Consider the following 20782-nt stretch of genomic DNA (forward strand, 5'->3'; position numbering starts at 1 on the left):
TGAAGCTCACATGACCTGAGGGGTGCTGCAGCTGGCTGCCTTTGGACAGATTGTCAGACCAGACTACCCAGATAATCCCCTTTCTCAGGTTCGTAAAACCTTAAGAGCTGGCACACAGTTTGATCACATGCCCAAAGGCTAGACTAGGACATGATGCCACTTTTCACCAAAACAGTTTGGTCAGATGCGTCTAATATCAATTTTAGGCCATAGTAGAATACCTTCAAGTTTTAATTGCTTCTATACTTTGATAAAAGTTTAAAGGCAAGAATCGGAAAAAGTACAATATTTAAGAGAAAAGGCTAACTGGGGCTAAAAACAGAAGAACTTTAAAATATTGGCTATCACTAATTAATTCAGTGATAGCCAAAATATTTGTAATACAGGTATTACCATTCTTATTTTAATTTGAAGTTTTAGTTAGAAAAAAGGGGTAAAATCTTGAAATGGCCAAAAGAACTTTAACCAGTCAGGACTTTTTTTCCTGCATGGTATCTAGGTAGATACAGCCAAGCAAGCTCACCCATTGGTTAGAGTTAAACTCAAGGCCTAACATGTCTGATTAACCACTAATTTAATTAACATAAAGTAGAGCTGCAAGGATTAATCGATCAGCTGTGGACTATTAAATTAATCTGCAACTATTTTGGTAATCAATTAATCGATTACAGTTAAGTTAAAAAATCTAAATCTTCTTTACTCCTCTGTGATACCAACCTGAATATCTTTGGGGTGTGAAAAAAAAGATGTGATCTTGGGCTTTGGAAAACAATGACTGACATTTTTCACCATTTTCTGACATTTTACAGACCAAATAACTAATCAATTAATCAAGAAAATAATCAACAGATTCATCGACAATGAAAATAATCATTAGCTGCAGCCCTAACATAAAGTGACAGGAGTAAAACAATCATGTGTTCATTCACAATTGGTGGGGTCAATATTAACAAGAACAAGTGTTGCCGTGTTATCAGGAGATCGCAAATTCAATCTCTGGTGATGCCAAAGTCCAAGACCTGTTAGCTGACATAACGGCTCTGGTGTTGCCGCTTTCCATGAACGTTAGGCTGGCCAGTGAAGTGACGTTGCATAAGCGGTAGTTTGAAAACATGCATTGGCACTTCACAGGTCTGGGAGGAAGCCTGTGCTAGCCTTCGCCAAGCATCTGCTTCACAATCCCAACTTGGGCTGCATCCTAATATGGAATTTCTGGACCAGTTAAAAAAAAACGATAACTGACACCTTGCTATGGCTGATGTCAATACTAACTAGTGTTAATTATACATGTTTCCCCTTAACATAATTTATAATTCACATTATAAAACATAACAGGCTAAACTCTGAAACTGCATCACTGACTGAAGGCAGGACACAGTTAGTCATAACTGGTACAGCATATAATAGATATTTAGCAGAGTGTTATTAAGAATGATCTAACATTTTAAGTGAATGTAATTTATTTATTCTTTTAAAAACATGACACAAAATAGTATCTTTAATGTTAGACGTCTTGCCCAAAGACTCATTATGGTATAACAGTGGAGTTTCAGCATAGTCCGAGAATCGTGGTCATGTAAGGCTGTGTTATCATCTACTATGCTGTCCATTCCATGCAATCTGTTTGTGAAAAATCTTAGAAAAGAACAGAAATGTCCATTTACCACTCACTATTAGTAAAGCGCCCAACATGAATTTTTACAGGGCAGAGACGTGGAGGCTGATAACTGAATTTTTCTATTTATTGTCACGCAATATATCAGGCTCTGATATATTGTACATCGCTAACTCTAAAATGCATGCACTACACTCTGTGGCATCTAAAGTACTGGAAACCACAGTTATTCTTCACCATGAAACAAATCAGAATCATTAAGGGCAAATTAAGCTTAAGTATAGCACTAATGCCCGGTTGCTAAGGGAGCGGATGTGGTGGCACAATACTGGCGGCAGGACAACTGTTCTATGAACCATAAACAGGCCTTGGGTCCTGTCCCAGCCATCAACATCCTGCTGTTGTGACCTTTGCCAGGGCACCTAACCCAAAGTTGCCCCAGAGGTCATAGCAAATTGGCTACTTAAAGTCGCTCTGGGGAGCAGCAGTGGATAAATAACAAAAACGCTAACAGAGGGCTGGTCGGGTTGGTAAACGAGATTATGAAAACGCTCTGATGTGGTTTACAATGTTTTCGAGGGCACTGCAGTTCTAGCCTGTGCCAGCAGTGTGGTATGGCACCCAGCCAGCCAGCTGCCCACACTACCACTATGTGCCGAAATATTACAGCATCATATGCTGGACCATAATCATAAGGCCCACAGATTTGAAACCACATTCATCAGGCCTTCCCAAAGGGTAATGATGGCTGATAAAGAGACCACAACAGAAGACATAGCGAAATAACAAGTGCCATTATTCTCTGCTCATTAGTCTAGCCCTCCACAATACAAGCATGATGACCGTCTGGTAACAATAAAATCTGAGACAGCGAGGCTGTATAACCAACGAAACATAGAACAGAGAACCAGATGTGTTCTACTACATAAGATAAAGAACAATTCACAAGCAGCCTTTTGTTTTTGTTGTTGTTTACAACTCCTTACACATTCTCAGCTGGTCTAGAGATTGTTAAGCCAGTAAAGCTAAAACTCAGCAGCCGACTGATTCTCATCTACCAACGTTAAGATGTAAACATTCAAGTGTTTCATACACACGACGGTCTCATACTCAGAAGCACAATTGCAGATATGTGAAGACATTCCATCTTGCTTTAATTAGTCTAGTAAAGGCGTCTGACGGCCACTGGGTCTCCAAAGCATATAGAATGCTAATATAGGTCAGTGTTACATAAGCAGACATCACTGTGAAGTGTAACACAATCAACGTCAGTCTGGATGTTGTGCAACAAGATGTTCCCAAACAAAATGTTAATGTATTCTCAATGTATACTTATTTGTCTTTCAGATTATATGACCTATAAAACAGTTCTCTGAAATATAATACTTCAAACTGGAACACTCACGTAACTCCACACACACTAACACACACACACAGTATTATAATACACACACACACACACATATATATATATATATATATATATATATATATATATATGTATATATGTATATATATATATATATATAAAATCAATCAAATGTAAGGTTCAAAGATTATGAAGAAACAAAAAGTTTTTAAAAATGTAATATGATAAATCATGCTTTATATGACCAAAGACATGAACAAGGTCAATTTCATGACTTTAAACACATTCACAGTACCAAAACGAAAAAAAGTAATTAATTTCCATCATCAAATATCACAGAAAACAACGCATTATATTACTATACTATAATGTATCATGAGACATAATCAAATTGTTCTTGGAGCCGTCTTCAAATAACACAGCTGTAAAAAAGCCTTCTTACCAAAACTACTGAGCGAGATCTCACAGCGCGGCCAGGCTGCTTTGCTTCTGATAAATGGGAATGGTTACTTGGGCTTAATTTCATCAGATTGTCTTAATACAGGTTAACTCTGCAAAATCGCTCCACTTATTCCTTATCAAATCTTTACGGAAGTCTGCAGACTGAAATTAGCAGCTAATGATGGAGACCAGAACGGAGAAATGCATGGCTTGGGGCAATGTGTGACTGTGCAGTGGAAATGGAGCAAATACAGGCAACCAGGGCAGGGGAGTGAGTATGTGTGCGCTATTTCGACAGCAGGGGTAAATAAGCCCTGTCTGCCACAGGGAAGTAAAGGTATCCGGAACAAGCCTGCACTTCAGCCAACCGCTAACTGCTAACCTCAGCATTCCAGGCTGCACACTCATGCAAGTGGACAGAGAATGGCCCCATCACTGTCTGCCCTGAGTATTATCAGCACATACTGCTGCATAATAGAAGCAATGAGACATAGAGATATGGATATTCACAATATTAATGATCAATTAAATAAATTCACCAAATACTTCATCATGATTAATCACTTAATTACTTAATGATATTTAATCATAAAAGTAAAAAAAAGTAAAAAAAAGGACAGGTCACGCAGTAAAAATGGACGATTCACAAAACTTATGATTTGATTTGATAAACCTGTGTCTTGACTGAATAGATTTTCAATACAGTAATAATAAGCAGAGGTAAAATGTGCTATGTTAATGTTTTTATATTACATTTATTACAGGCTTACAGTTGAAATTATAGCAGTGCAATCTAATATTCTAACCTAAAATAATTTGTTATCCTATTCTATGCTAGTCATAACACAACATAACGCAATACAATATAATACATCGTATTGTTACATTCCTACTAAAATGCTTTGTCATATGTATCAAAGGTATCGAAAGCAGGACTGGGAAATACAGCAAGAAGGAAAAACATGTTACTTTCAATACAAGTCTATGGAACCAGACACCCACCTTGTTTCCCAATGTGTTCAGCAAATAAACGGTAATCATGAAAGAAAAGGTGCAGGTGAAGTTTGTCTAGTCTACAGGACGTGTACTCATTTTCATTTACAACGATCAGTTTTCTGAGGCTTGGTAGGGTGAAAGGATCCCAGTAGTGGCACGTTTAAAAATACCATCAATAATCACTTTCAACAATTCACACAGTTAACTGCACTAAACTCCTTTAACAAGACTAATTACACTCTCACTGGAATTAAACATTCAGGCGGTCAGTCTTCTTGAAACACCGACAGTATCGACGACATGCTCAGAAAAGCTCAGCCACATAATGTGATGTAATTTATCACAATAACATGAAATACTGTTGTACTGCCCACCCTTGATCAAAAGTTAATTTAAATGTACTGCATTACATTTAAGCAATGTAATGACAACCTTTATCAGAAGCATTAATTCCAGGATTACAGTAGGCAGTGTCAAACATATTGCTGTTCTTGGTGGCGGGGGATCAGCTCACGGAAGAGGGCACTATGCATGGCATGCAATCCTGTTCCCCAACTTGTAAACCCAATGACACCTAATCCTATAATTGGATGCTCCTGCTTCATTCACAGACAAGGTTGTGGACTAGCAAGATTTTAACTGACTGTAACAGTGTATCACATATGCTATGAGAAGAGCCCAAAGATTAAGTCCAGAATCTTACAGTTACCACGTTTACATGCAACCTAATAATCCATTAGTAATCCGACTAATAGCTCAATCGGAGTAGAATACGTACACATAAACACCTCAAACGGAATAGTCTAGTCTTGATTGAGGCCATTCAGAATACAATTTCTACTTGACTGAACGAGGTGGGTACTCCTGTAAATAATCCGCTAAATAGAAGAATAATAACCATGTGCATTTGTGTCACAGCAAAAGCAGAGAACTCATAAACTGGCTCTGGCAAAAGTTTATAACGTTCAACATGTCAGAGCAGCAACTGGTCTGCAGAGGACACGAAGTTTACGCTCTGATCTTTAAAACATGGCGGGACGGACATCCAGCTTATGTGGCTCAGAACACGACGTCTTCCTCTCGCTTCTTCAAGTACATATGAGGTACATTTTTCTGAGTCTGACATCATTTTAAAGCAATTAAAAACACAAACGCGCCAACTGAAAACTCATCTCACTTGGACTGGACCTCATGTGATGTTCGCTGTCATGGTAACATTCTCCATGCATGCACATCATTTTGCATCGGATTACTTGTAGTGTGCATGTAAACAAAGGTTTTCCATCAAACTGTTGAATAGTGTGCGCATATAAACACCTCGGTCTAAATCTGTAATCGGAATGCATTCAACCGGATTTGGAAAAATCTATGCATGTAAGCACAGCCAGTGATGTGTAAACACCTCACAGCCACTAATCAAAGTGTACAGACATGCCTTTAATAGCAACATGTCAACTGAACTCGACTAAGCACTAAATACCTGCCACTAACAAAGCAGCTTAATTCTGAGTGGAGAAACAGGGTGGGCTTATTAAATTAATGAGAAAGAAAATGCCTGTTGAGAGAACTTGAAATATCAGGCTCACATAAAATATTTTTATTCAATAACTTGTTTACTATCTTACCTGCCTCTATATTTGACCGCCATGTTCTTTTCTGGATATTATTTTTACCCCAACCTTATAATATAAGGTCTGTTCACCATTTTGAACACAAAAGTTTCCTAACTGTTTCTTACTGATTCCAGCTTCCCATTAACTGTTTGTGCACTTCTGGAGTACTAGCACATTACAATCATACACGCATCTGAAATACTCGGTGTTATATTATGGAAAGCACTGCTTTCAAACTTTCGAACAGTAGGATTTGACCCTGAGCACATGTTAGAAGTCAAAATATTTAGGAAGGAAAATAAATGAGTATTTTGGGGATAATACAGTTTTACTGCTAAGCAGTCATTATCCTGTAATTAGGGCTGAATTAGCTCAAGCAGAGCTATCTGCAGTCATCCACACTGAGAAACGGACGTAATTAATGTGGTGTGGGCGCAGTAACCCAAGAGACATCTTAACTGCTGCAACCAAGTGTAGAACAATTTCACATGATCCTTTATCAAAACTTGATGGCAGCTGGTACTTACTTGGGGACAGCCTTTCAATTTGAGCACTAAATTATAGCATAATGTCGCTGTCAGAAGAAAAATCTCACCTCCAAAATGGCACCTTTACAGGAGAAGGGAAAAAAACTTCTTACAATGGAAGTTGTAACAAGATTCTTCATTTGACAGCATTTCTGTTGGTCTGTTTATTATGCAGTTTCAACACAATGTAAAGGATAGCTGGAGTTTTCAAATCATTCAAAAATGTGAGTAGGGCTGAAAGCAACATTGATGTATGACTTTGAGTGATGAAGTAAGAAGCAGGAGGTTACAAGATCAGCCAGGCTGGTCCAACCATTCCATTAGTCATAGTGTCACAAGGAAGGAGAACTGAACCACTGCTCATATGTGCAGTCGGCCTGGATGAAGCACAAGGATAATTTTTTCAATTTGACTATAACTTACTATAATAATAATTTGGTCTCACTTTTTTGGAAAGTTCACTACAGTTCCTGATAGATTATCTACAGGTGTTTCAATTGTTAAACTATATGTTGAAACTATCGCTTCTAAACAGTGGTGGGGTTAGGGTTCAGGATTTGGACAAGGGTTAAGGCTAGGACCAGGGTGAGGGTTTGAGAGAGATTTTGGGTTGAGGCTAAGGCTAGGATTAGAGCCAGGTTTAAAATGATAGAAAATTATGGTCAATTCAGTATATATTTACTGGAATGTAATTTAAAAGTAAATTATGTATCTACAAAGCATCTAAAGTGGACTGTCCAATTAACGTGTTACCAATTTGTCATGATATGCTTTCCTGAACATACTGTGGACACGGTCAGTTGATTGTTCAACTTTACGTTCCTTCCAAAATAGACTGCAGGAGACTGTGGGTTAAAATACTGACGATGCCAACAAGACAAGCTTAACTGAATAAAGTGATGACGATGAGTAAAATGTTGACAATAAATCACAATAAAAAATAAATACATACATTTTAAAAAACAATCACTGCACTCCTAGGTTTTAAGTATTTTTTTCCAAATATTGTACTCATCAAATTTCTTAACAAATTTTTAAAAAATTAAATATTGTTACACATTCTGTGTAATGTGAAAACATCTTGAAGCCAAGGTTCACTCTGTGAGTTGCATTTCACACATGACCACAAAAAAATACAATAAGCCTTGAATTAATTTTTGGCATTTTTGTTCTTTTTTAGCCATAATACCACTTACATTTTCACAATTCATCCACAAATATCCACCATTAAACACAGATTCCAAATCATATTTTGTCTTTTTGAATTAACCAGCTCAAACCTCAATTTTGTCCACAAATCACAAACCCTAGACCCTGATTTCTAGTATCTTTGCATTATGTTTGCATTATGTTACTGCCCACCCAAAACAAAAAGACTTAGAATTATCAAGTGAGATAAAATTTATCTCACTTGATAATTCTTTGAATGTACTGAAGACCAATTAACATGGGGGTTGCGGTTAAAAATAACAAAGAATCGTCAACAGCCATTTTTGTCACTTCCAAGTCTACATAGGCTGAACACTCATAAGTGACAAAACATCCAATCAGCAGATACCAATTCTACTTTATTTTTAACCACAATCCCCACGTGAAGACCCGTTGTTGACAACTTTTCCCAAAGAGCATTGGCTCCACATTTCCATTCAGTCTTGAGCATTCAAACCTCGACAACCCTGTGTCCAGCTTTAAATGGCTTTGTTAAGGATGGTTATTTCCGGTCAGTAAGGAACAGAGCCTGTGACGTGACAATTACCACACCCGTAGTGTGACTTACAACAGCCGCTGCCAATTAACACCATCAACGCCTCCTCGTTTACACCTCAAGTGAAAGAGAGCTGTGAGATCTCACAAAGCATTCACGACTCCAGGACAAAAAATCACCCTGGTGATTACTCCTTGGCATACTTGGCAAACTACCTGTACTTGCACCTGGATGCCTCTGTACCTAGACTTCAAAAGGGTTTAACAAAGAAGCCCTGTATTCAAGGTTTCATTTAAAATTTGTTACTATGACTTGACGTCTTTACTGGCTTGAAATCCTTCCCGTGAGAATAAGTGAAGGACAATAGGGCAAACTAATCCAGCAGTACAATGAGCTAACTTGCAGACAAAGAACTCAGGGCAGCTCAATGACACCACACCTTCAGCTGTCCTTTTGCTGCATCCTCAAAAGTCCATAAAATACGAGTGACCTCACTATACCACTAGCTTTCACCACAGAAACAGACAACAGTTGATAAAACAGACCTTCTCAGACAAAAAGAAACAGAAAACCACCTGATCTTCCTACTTCAACTGGCTCCAGAAGGTTATATCATAACAGATGAGTTTGACACATGGTGACTCTGAATTAGAGCCCTATCATATAGACTTTTCCATTGTAATTCCATGCCAATGTTTTCAGTTTTGCACCAAGTCTGCATAATAGGCTGCCTCAAATATTGAATTTTACAGTATTTCTTAAGAACAACAGGCCTCATTCACCAATACTTTCATTCCTAAATTTGTTCCTGAGAAAGCTCCTAAGAAAAATTCAACATCAGATTCATGACGTTTCTAAACCTCACACATTTGTGCTCATGAGTGTGTGTAGATTCTATTCTTACTTAAAAACAAATCCCAAATAAGAAAACACTCGTGAATCTCAGAATCTTTGCAAAAACTGTGCAAGTCATTTTCAAGAAGAAATTTCTTCTTCAGAACGGTTGGTGAATGAAGCCCATTGTCATGAATACCCCATTAAAAAATATGCACGCCCTCAATGAATCACCTTAGTAATTTTGGAGTTTAAAGGACAGACAGGGTATTCAAAGGTTATTATAAAGCAGCGCTTAGCAGTTTGAAGATTCTCCACAAGGGGAGCCATTGGCACTCTAAACGGCTTTGTGTGCTGCACTGATAAAGATAAAACCCACACCAGGAGGATCTCACAAATGCATAGATATTGAATTCATTGTCGAAATGATCGTTGGATCAGTTTATTACTAATTTAATCATCTTAGCATATTCAATTCCGCTGCTAGCCACTCTTACAGAAAGACACAGAATCTTATAGACACAGCCATTGAAAGGACCGGCCGTTTTTGGTCCGTTCATGAAGAGGAACCAGAGAGTGGATCACCTGTCCCATGGTGATCCCATTATAGTACATGAATTATTTTCTACAGTGTTTTTACATGTTTTGAAGATGTTTTAAAGAATTTCTTATCTTTTTACAATCAAAGAATCTTCAAAATGTTTAAAAGAAGGAAGGATGTTGAATGAATAGTTGATTAGCTATGTTTTGGCATGGTGTGATATTTTTTAATTAAGTTCATTTTGGATTTGTTTCTTTACAGTAATCATTTAATTGTTAAAACAATCAAAAGTTTACTCCATTACTAATATGATCCACATGAAGTCTTGCTTTATAATAGTCCCAGCAGTTTTGAGATAGAAGAATGAATTGCTAATTAGTCCATTTCCACTGATAAGCAAACAAAACATACCAACAGGCTAACATGACATAAGCCAGGATTCTAACTGTCGAGTGTCTAAGTGGACATGCACACCTAAATGTTTGCATCTGAATGAAGAAATGGTGTCGATTCACAAACACAGAGCAGTGACTGTTCAGAAGTCTAATTCCCTCTAAGCAAATCTGGTGCCCCTTGCCCAAAAATCTCCCCATCACAGTGAAGGGGCTGTTGGCCACAGCCAGCCAAGCAGGGGGTCCCTATGTACTCAAGGAAACGTCTGTTTGTCCACCACAGCAATCACAACACAGACGACAAGGCAAAGTCGTTTTCATGGGGGTGGGGGCAGGGCGGGTGTGAATGGGGCTCAATCCGGGCCTCTGTGAGCGCCATACAAAGGGCCAGTGAGAGTGAAGTCTGGCCCCACAACAACAGAGCTGGCTTTCAGCCCACCTGTGGCTGAAACGCACACACAGCTTTTACCTGCAGGTAATGGCCTCTCTAGTTACCTTTTCCCATGAAGTCGGCAGCTCTGACGCAGCCTGGCACAAACTTGCAAAGGGCCGCATTTCACCGCAGACAAAGAGACATCTGAGTGGACACATACACGGGTCAGACAGGCTTTAATAAGCATACTGATTTTATACGAAAGGACATTTAGTGGATACATCACTGTGCAAGAAAGAGCTGATTAAGAATTCACAATTAATTGAGATGAGAATCCTCTGCATTCCTCATTTCCCCTCAGTGAACAAAAAGACGGTGAATCTAAAAAGCGTAATCAACAGAAACTCATATGGGATACACAGAGTTGCCTAGGATGCTCATAGCACATAAATAAACATGGCTGGTTAGAGGCTTATCTGCATATTGAAGCTTTCCGTGGTATCATTTTTGCAAAGGCCAATGTAATAACACAAATTATTAAAGCTGCACTATGTAAGATTTTTTTGTTAAAGTTTAAAGAAGTAGCATTATTGAGTGTGGTTTTAAAAAAAAGGTTAAAGTATGGTACGCATGCACCACTGAAAGAAACATCAGGTTGGATTTCACAGGAGTTTTTCAGACTACATCATATGTATTAACCTCCTATATATACTAACATCACACACACAAGGCATGTTTAGGTCTGAAAAGCAAAATCAACGTTACATGATTCACTTATATCCCTGAAAAGCACATCCTTTACCACGTTTTGTAGAGTTCTCTTTGAATTTTTTCCAATGCACTCGCAATCATCAGATTAATCCACTCTGGGAATGGGTCTAAAGCACAACTAACAATACAGTGTTCTCCACGTTGCATGCAATTACACATTTCACCTAAGAAGACTCCAAGACCTATACTGCGCAGCATTAACAAACTATGTATCATGCATAGGGCTGGGTATCATGATTTAGTACTTCTAAGGTGTAAAGTGAATTACTTAAGTGCTATCAGGCATAGAAAAATTCCATATCATAAGATATCAAATTTAAATCACATATGTATTTATTCTTTTTAGAATCAGTGAGCCAGTAATCAAGCTTGCCCCAAAAGCTTGACTGCTGACTGGCTGTCTGAATTACATTCCGTATGCATGTGTATATATATTTTTAAATGTTTTTTAATATCATCAGCAATCATGCACACATACTCTCTTCCAACACCTCATTCTGATTTCTGATTTAAGCCACACTCACTTTCAGGTTGTAATTTGAAAAAATCGTTCAGGAATCAATATTTAAAATCAAAGTATGAGCAATAGTACTGAAAATTCTTGAATGACAACCAGCCCTAATAATGCAGCCCTAATTCAAATTAAGTCAATATACATTCAAGCTACGTGTCCCCATAGCTCACAACTGGTATTCCTGTAATTAAGTTTCTTCAAGACTTTGAAACCTCACTTTATTCACATCCAAAGCAATGAATAACAAGGGCAGAGAAACAACTACAGTACCTGTAAAACAAGCAAAGTCACAACATTCTTGACTTTAATATAGATCTTTTTCTTTAAAAGATCAAATATGCTGTACCATCAGTTGACCGTGTGAGTCAAATGGGCTTAATATTCAGCACTGAATGACCTATTTGTGACAGATCACTGACTCAATTCAGTGCCCAGTGGACCAATGAAATTAGAACTGGGCTCCACCCTGACTAAGGTCAATTACCTCAAGGACATATATTCACACTGCAGGTCCAGCAAAAAAAACCCAAAAAAACCTAAGGAAAAATGAAGACCGCCGATGTGTGCTATGGTGCCCACACTGCTTTCTCCAACTGTGGAATTCACAATCTGGTTCAGAATGCATTTAGAAAGCTTGAGTTAATATGCCAGCAACAGTGGACACATTGTGATGTGCTCATTCCAGCATGCGGCTGTGAACTGCAGGCCAAGAAACCCTTTGTTCCAGAGACCAAATTCTGAGAAAAAAAAAAAACGGGAAGCAAATGACACACTTCATTTGCAATATGGAGGAACAATATTCAGAGGTTAAACATTTAAAGAGTAGGAGGAGATAAAAAAAATGAAACTAGCACTGACCAAAGGTTACAAAGCCTGATAAACACTGTAAGTGAAGGCTCTTGATATAGTTGCACAGAAAACTCTGAACACCCGCCATATTACATGTTCAATTGATTTTCCAAGTGAAAGTAAATTTCCTCTACAAACAGAAAAAATTAATTAAATGTGACATCTGAACGCAAATTTTAGTGCACATTTTCTATCCTTTGCTGAGTTTAACACACTGGAAAATATAAAACAGAAACAAACTGTGCCACAACCTTTGCCCAGGCCGCATTTTATGTTTATTTTTCCAGTATGTTACATTAAGCAAATAAACAGCAGATCTGTACTTTTTCACTTTGAAAACAAACATGTGAGTTGACATGGGGCACTGAAACTTTTGCATACAACTGTATAAGATCCAGTAGGCAAATAAATATATATCACTTCAAAAGTCATTTGAACACAATGTTCTTTATTCATTAAACCTAACAGAGCATTTCTATGATCCTTCAAACATAATTCTGAGAAAAGGAATTTGAGCTGAATTCCAGAAGCCCAAGTTTTATGAGTGTCAGCCCAGGCACCACAATTAGCTCCCATTCTTTAAAGCTGCAAACTGATTTCTCAGAGCTTAAACTGAAAACAAGCCAATGTTCTCTCCTTGGCCCGGTGAGAAGAACAATGAGTCTGATATTTTCCTCGAGGGTGAGGATGGTTAGCTATTTCAGTCCAGGGCCGGGTTCATTCTCCTGGCATTGCTTGTTGAGGCCTAATGAGCCTACATTAAAACCACGGCTGACGCAGCCGAAATAGAAATGTGCTGTTAAAGGTAACCAAATCAGAAATACTAGCGAGCCTGCTGGCTAACCTGTTGAGTTTGCCCATCAGGCTGTCTGGAAGTGAAGACACATCGACCGAGGCTTTCCTGCTGAGGCAGCTATGCTGATACTAGCAATGTGTCCGGCTGGGGGCAAGAGCTACAAGCAAGCAGCTGTTTATCCTAAATCCACTCTAATTTGAAATGTTCTGTGCTGCTTAAGGGCCACGTGAGCAGCTAAAAGAAGATGCCCATAGCAACTGTGAGAGACAAACCAAGCTAATTCAGTTACAGTATTTTAAGGTCTAGTTTCACATTATTTGTTCTTTTAGTTCTTTTAGTAGAAAATACAGTTAAGCACATTTGGGGGGCTCCAGAAAAGCTTTCTATGTAACTACCATCTGCCACTTCCCAGTGACCATACTGCAGAAAAAGCTACACCTCTTCAACAAATGCTTTCAGGAAGGGATTCTTCAGTTCATACTGGGCAGCATCAGGCGTTTTTCTACAACACTGACCACCTTCCTTCATGATTCACAGAAAAGATCTTGAGTAATACTAAATTGCAAAAAGCAGTTCATTTAATGTTCATTATGATATCTTTAGCATGATCAGTTTGGAATTAGCAATGGACAGATGTTTGGGTTTGACCAATATCTCAGACCATATTAGTGTACTCAAAAAAGCTGAATGTTTAGGCAACGCTGGGTTACTGTGCTTAAATATCTGATTTACTAATTTTGCTGTATTTAATAATAAATGATACAATAAAGGTAATATAAGTTAAATAATATGAATCCAGGCAGATATAGTGCCAATTTCTATTTATGTGCATAGGCTTAAATAATTTTCTTACTCGTATTCATAGTTTTCAGATAAATGTTTTCCACTTGATCCTCATTAAAAACAAAAGTCATAATGATCTGACTGCATTGTGAAAACATCTCCAAATAGCACCATTAGGGATGCACCGATATGGGAATTGTGGGCCAAAGCTGATATTCTTTATGTACATACATGCCAATGCTAATACATAAACATTTTTAAAATGTAAAAGCTGTGACTATACATACCTAGACCAGCAATACAAAGAAATAACATTTATATGTGTTGGGTCACAAACGTAGTAACAGGAACAGAATGCAGACATTTAACTTCTGTAGAATAAATACACCATCAAATATCAGTTTAAGATATCGGTTAAATCTAAACATCTGTCCTTTGTATATTTTTAGCAAATATATGCTAATACAGGCATCACTTTGTCACTACTGTGCGTCCCATTTTTGCCATATTGCTCACTCCAGCTCAAACCAGTGTGAATTTCCACAAATCACCAGCCAATCAAAGCCCTCATCACGTCATCAACATGATTCACACAATCACGTGACTCAACGTTCATAAGAACAGGTGCGCACCCACCACTCCTTGAAGCAAAGCTGTTTCCCAAAACACACCTGAAAGTCTAAGGTAAAATCCTAGTGACACAATGATTGCGTAAAAAGCTTTTTATCCAGATCTTTATATTTTGTCATTCTTCAGCAGCCTAGATCTTTTACCACACTCACCCGAAGAAAGAGAGAAGCCATGCTGTTCTGAGAGAAGTATGGAAAACTATACCATAATAAAGAGTGTGGACTTCTTTCATAAAGGCTGAGAGGGGTATGAATAACACAGAATGGGTGGCCTTCAGTGGCTGCTCAAGATTTGTTCTTATTATTATTCCAACACAATGAACCAAAACAAGATACATCTGTGAAGTAAAACACCCATAAAACATGTGGTTGAGCTGGACAACAGCCCTAGTCTAAGCCGTAGCTTTCACGTACTGATAACAGTTGGAAAGTGAGCAGGTGTGGTGCAGCAAACAGCCTTATTCAAACACACAGTCTCTGACAAAACCATCAAGGGTAGTAAACTCCTTCTTTTACACAGCACCACAGATGGCAATAAATCAAGAACGTTTTCAACATCCCTGCACAGACGGTGAAAACGTGTGGGAAACTGAAAAAGGAGTGACGATTATTATTGTGGCTCATACGAAATGGCTGTTCTTGACGACTGTCTTAAAGGAACTCAGAAATGTGCACATTTTCCCCTTTATGCCAAATGTAGTCAATCAGCTGAGCATATTTGCAGTCCTAAGATTGCTTCTTATGTTCTGCAGAAGCTAAACAGAGCGAAGAGAGAGTTAGGTGCAAAAGTAAGGAACCAAACTTCAGATAATAAATGTGGTATAATGTATGTTTTTGGTCCTAATAACACCCTTGTAAGGATGCATGATATCTAAAAAAGAAAAATGTCAGTATTGGACAGATGTTTGTACTAGACTAATGTCATACATACATATATATCTTGCTGTTGTCAGAACAAAACCTCGTATCTCCATTTTTGCCGATTTTCTGTTTTTGACATCATTTGAAAATACCTATGGCCCTTTACATTGTAAATTTCATGAAGAATGGACCAAAATAAATGGCCAAGAAATGACCTGGAAAAAAGTTGTTCCATTGACGTACATTGAACGTAATGTGTGTATGTGTGTGTGTGTGTGTGTGTGTGTGTGTGTGTATATATATATATATATATATATATATATATAACATATACTAATCCAACTTGATGTAGATTTCTATGCTTTGTAAATGTGTTATAATATACTGTTACACATTTTACGAACGTCACCATCATCAGAAAGGTATATAAACAGCATTGGTTGTTGGCATCTGTCCACAATTCCCCTATCAGTGCATTCCTACCTAATCACATTATTTCTGTACTAGCTGTTTCTGTAAAGTATATTTTTGCATGCCCCAATTCTACTAAGACAAATTCCAAATATATTCAAGTATACATGGCCAAAAGGTGATTCTGGTTTACTGTGCCTATTCTCTTTATGGGTGTAATAATACAACTTATAGTACTGTATCAGAACAAATTGTAACATCTGTAGCATTTGTAAGGTGGCTAGGGTGATAGCTCAAAGCTAAGGTGTCAGGTAAGGGCTAACATGACCTCTAGCACGGCTAGCACATTTGATTACAGCACTACAAATCACGGGTTTTGTGCTGTTACGCTGCTACAAAACCAGTCTGAATGGATCAGGCTCTCCTGTACCAATTCAATGTCTTAAATAATGTACTTTAACAATGTTGAAACAGTAACACGTTAACATAAGCACTCATATATCACACATTATGCATTTAACCATTACACTCCTAATGGAAAATATGTACAAGAAACAGCACATCCAGGTCTATAAGAAGTTTTGAGAGCAGTGAATTGAGCAGTGTGCCGTGGCAGGATGGCGCAACAATTCGTTAATTATCCAATATGTTGACTGGTGGCCTCTGGTCATGCATTCCCAGCTGCCTCACATGGCAACTACATTATGCTTTGGCAATTATTGCCACCCATCAGCCCATTATATGCCGAGTCCTGTAAAAGCAGCCCTATCCTATCTATCTTGGTGCTTGGCTTCTTTCCTTCGCCTGGCTTAACATGAAATGCGACGTGTGAAGAGGTACGGCCTCTATGATCATATATCCAAGGGGCAAAACACAGAAAAGGCTGCGTGAGCCTAGGTGGCAATGTTTCATAAGCACCTTCTCCTGCGCACTGTTATTTCGCTTCACGCAACCAGAAAGATGTGGAACGTTCCAGGACAAGATGTCCTGACGCAGAGGACCAGTGGAGGTGTCCTCAAACGCAGTGGTCAGTCAGTGGTCAGTCTACCCTTCTCTCCTTTTCCTCGCGCTCTTCCTCCTCCTCCTCCATTTCTGTGCACCTGCAGCGATGCCCTTCCAAGACACATCCCGCCTCCCTGCCTGGCATCACGATACCCATGCATTTTTAAAATGCCTCTCATAAGACTGTTCTCCACTGGATCTGCAATGCGTATATGATCTTTCCCTTCACAAGCTGCTGCACAATCTTTATTTTTTCCCCTCCTCAATCATGACGACCCCACCTCTCTCTTTCTCTCTACCAGCAAAACAATGAGTAAAGCAGAGAGGGCACGTTTAGAGTAAAACAGGGCAGGGTTTGTGAGAATACACCAACAAACGGCAGAGAAAAACTGAAAAATGAAAAAGAAGGACTGAATCTCCCTGTGTTTTCCCTGCTAAAGGCTAGAGCCCGGCTGAAGGCTGTAGGGTGTAGTCTCAACTGCTCAGGATGGACACTTTAACCAGGCTGGACGAATAAAAAGCGAATTTAGAAGCAAAACAGGTGCCTGGACAGAAAATAAAAAAGAGCTATGGGCCATTTTCATCTGAGCATTCTTCACCAAGCAGACTGCTGTATTACAACAACATGCAAAACACCAACATCCAAAACAACACTCACAACAGCAACACTCAGAACACCAACACTCACAACACCAACACTCACAACAGCAACACTCACAACACCAACATCCAAAACACCAACACTCACAACACCAACATCCAAAACACCAACACTCACAACACCAACATCCAAAACACCAACACTCACAACAGCAACATCCACACAGTGGATTTTCAGACTGTGGTCATTACACTGTTAGGACATCCAGGGCATCACCGAAGGAGCTCTACACCTCCTTCAGACGCCCTTTCGTCAACACGCCACAGTTTAAGGCCTTCCCCCCGGCGGGGACGCGGTGTGAGGGCTGTCCGGGCTGTCCGGGCCGGGCAGCGTTAACAGAGATAAATCTCAGCAGCTCTTACCTTTAGCCGCCTCCGCCGCGCACAGCACAGCGAGCAGCAGTCCGACTGCGGAGCAGACAGAGTTACACCCGCGGACCCGCATCCCGTCTTCTTCTGAAAGGCCAGAGGCTGAACCGCTGATATCGCTCCCCTTTTCTTCCCCGCTCGACGCTGTTATTCACTCGGTGATGAAAATATCCAGAAGATGCGGGGCTCGGTTACAGCGGTAGTTCTAAGATGGCTGCCGCCGCCACCGCTGTTCTGCTCTCCGCTTCAGTCTCTCTCACTCACTCACTCCCTCATTTGCTCACTCAGTCAGCTCAGCTCTCTCTCTCTCTCTCTCTCTCTCTCTCTCTCACTCACTCAGCTCTCTCTCTCTCTCTCACTCACTCAGCTCTCTCTCTCTCTCTCTCTCACTCACTCAGCTCTCTCTCTCACTCAGCTCAGCTCTCTCTCTCTCTGTCTCTCTCTCTCTCTCTCTCACTCACTCAGCTCTCTCTCTCTCTCTCACTCAGCTCTCTCTCTCTCTCTCTCTCACTCACTCAGCTCTCTCTCTCTCAGCTCAGCTCTCTCTCTCTCTCTCTCTGTCTCTCTCTCTCTCTCTCTCACTCACTCAGCTCTCTCTCTCTCTCTCACTCAGCTCTCTCTCTCTCTCTCTCTCTCACTCACTCAGCTCTCTCTCTCTCACTCAGCTCTCTCTCTCTCTCTCTCTCTCACTCACTCAGCTCTCTCTCTCTCACTCACTCAGCTCTCTCTCTCTCTCTCTCTCTCAACTCAGCTCAGCTCAGCTCTCTCACTCACTCAGCTCTCTCTCTCTCTCTCTCTCTCTCTCTCTCTCTCTCTCTCTCACTCACTCAGCTCTCTCTCTCTCTCTCTCTCTCTCTCTCAACTCAGCTCTCTCTCTCACTCACTCAGCTCTCTCTCTCTCTCTCTCTCACTCACTCAGCTCTCTCTCTCTCAGCTCAGCTCTCTCTCTCTCTCTCTCTGTCTCTCTCTCTCTCTCTCTCACTCACTCAGCTCTCTCTCTCTCTCTCACTCAGCTCTCTCTCTCTCTCTCTCTCACTCACTCAGCTCTCTCTCTCTCACTCAGCTCTCTCTCTCTCTCTCTCTCTCTCTCTCACTCAGCTCTCTCTCTCTCACTCACTCAGCTCTCTCTCTCTCTCTCTCTCTCAACTCAGCTCAGCTCAGCTCTCTCACTCACTCAGCTCTCTCTCTCTCTCTCTCTCTCTCTCTCTCTCTCTCTCTCACTCACTCAGCTCTCTCTCTCTCTCTCTCTCTCTCTCAACTCAGCTCTCTCTCTCACTCACTCAGCTCATCTCTCTCTCTCTCTCTCTCACTCAGCTCTGCTCTCTCTATCACTCACTCGCTCGCTCAGTTCAGCTCTCTCTCTCTCCTCTGGTCTCTCTCTCACTCTCAACTCTGCTCCAATCTCTCTCTCTCTCTCTCTCTCTCTCTCTCTCTCTCTCTCTCTCTCTCTCTCTATCCAAAGGGAGCTACGCGCTTGGTGACGTCACGGCTGTTATTGTGGGCGCAGGCTGATCTCTCACACTGAGGGAAGGAGGGAGGGAAGGAGGGACACGCAGCGCAGGAATAAAAGCAGCAGGCCTGATATTTTCTAATCCGGTTAGCGTGAGCCGGCACGCTGATAGTGGGTTGTTTATCAGGTCGTGTAGCGGTCTGCGGCAGTGGACTGTAACACTTTAATGCTGTGTAAGGGGCAAGTGATTAAATGTGTAGCGATGATTTCGACCCATCTTCACTGATCCTCATCCGTATCCATTCTGACTTGTGTTGAATACTTCCGACATGTTGCTGTCCAAATCTTGGCCCTTGGCCAGCTTGTATTGTTGTTCTGAACATTGCTGTTATCACTGACTGCACAGTGGTCTATTTCAGAGATGGCAGCTCACTCACGTAGTAAAGAAATACTCGGGCCATCTTTAATCTAGCCAGAGAGCACGAAATAAAATGATGACGCCGGAAGGTGGAAGCGTTAAAAGGGGAATTCCATTGATTTTTCACATTTCTGCGCAGTTCAGCTGTTGAGAAACAGAGTCGTTCAAAGTGGTTACATATGAAATAGTGTATTGATGGAGAAACTTACTGACTCAGATTTCTTAACTGCGGCGATGGGAACCAGGGGTCTCAACATCTATATAACGTTAGATGCAGACAAATGCAGTCCATTTACAGTGGTCATTTTTAATTTTACAGTAGCACAACAGGAGCCTTGGGTTATGATGTTGCTGGTAATAGTAAAATATTAGTAAATCAGAAAAAAAGCTTTTCTTTATTGCCTCACAGCACCTTGCATGTTCTACTCCACTGTGAATGTATTAAAAATATGTTTTGTGCCAAAATCTTCTCAACTATCGTAAAACAATGTCTCAGGCATCAGGCAGTGAATTTATAACCATTTCATGTAATCAATTCTGTCTTGTTGAGGCATTAAACTCTTCAGACTTCTGGTTCCTATCACCACCACTGTGAACCACTGTTTCTCCAGAAGGTAGCATTACATAAGAAACTACTCTAACTGACGTTGTGTATATCTTAATGACTGATTTTTGCAGAAAATCTGAAAAAATCGGTGGAATTTAGATAATATTATGTTTAACTAGGTTTTGCTTTTGTTTTTATTATTAAATATTGTTTTGTTTATTATTTAATAGCTTAATTTATGAGATTGTGTGCTGTAAAAATGCAAAAGCTGAAACTGTATGCAGGAAACACATGTTGCAACAATTTCCTGCAGCTG

The 20782-nt window shown here is 39.9% G+C and overlaps 1 protein-coding gene across 4 annotated transcripts in view; it reads right to left on the reverse strand.

Moving 5' to 3' along the window:
• Nucleotides 1-18350, reverse strand: part of clstn1 (calsyntenin 1) — a 57070-nt gene extending 38720 nt beyond the window's left edge. For 3 of the 4 annotated variants that reach the window (XM_017708438.2, XM_017708430.2, XM_017708412.2), the window contains exon 1: nt 18046-18350. In XM_017708438.2, the coding sequence (XP_017563927.1) occupies nt 18046-18127 (82 nt within the window). In that variant the 5' untranslated portion in view covers nt 18128-18350. The remainder of the gene's footprint in view (nt 1-18045) is intronic. The other variant, XM_017708421.2, reaches the window with a different exon arrangement.
• Nucleotides 18351-20782: the final 2432 nt, after the last annotated feature.

Source organism: Pygocentrus nattereri, chromosome 9 (assembly GCF_015220715.1).
Source record: "Pygocentrus nattereri isolate fPygNat1 chromosome 9, fPygNat1.pri, whole genome shotgun sequence".
NCBI classification, from domain to species: domain Eukaryota; kingdom Metazoa; phylum Chordata; class Actinopteri; order Characiformes; family Serrasalmidae; genus Pygocentrus; species Pygocentrus nattereri.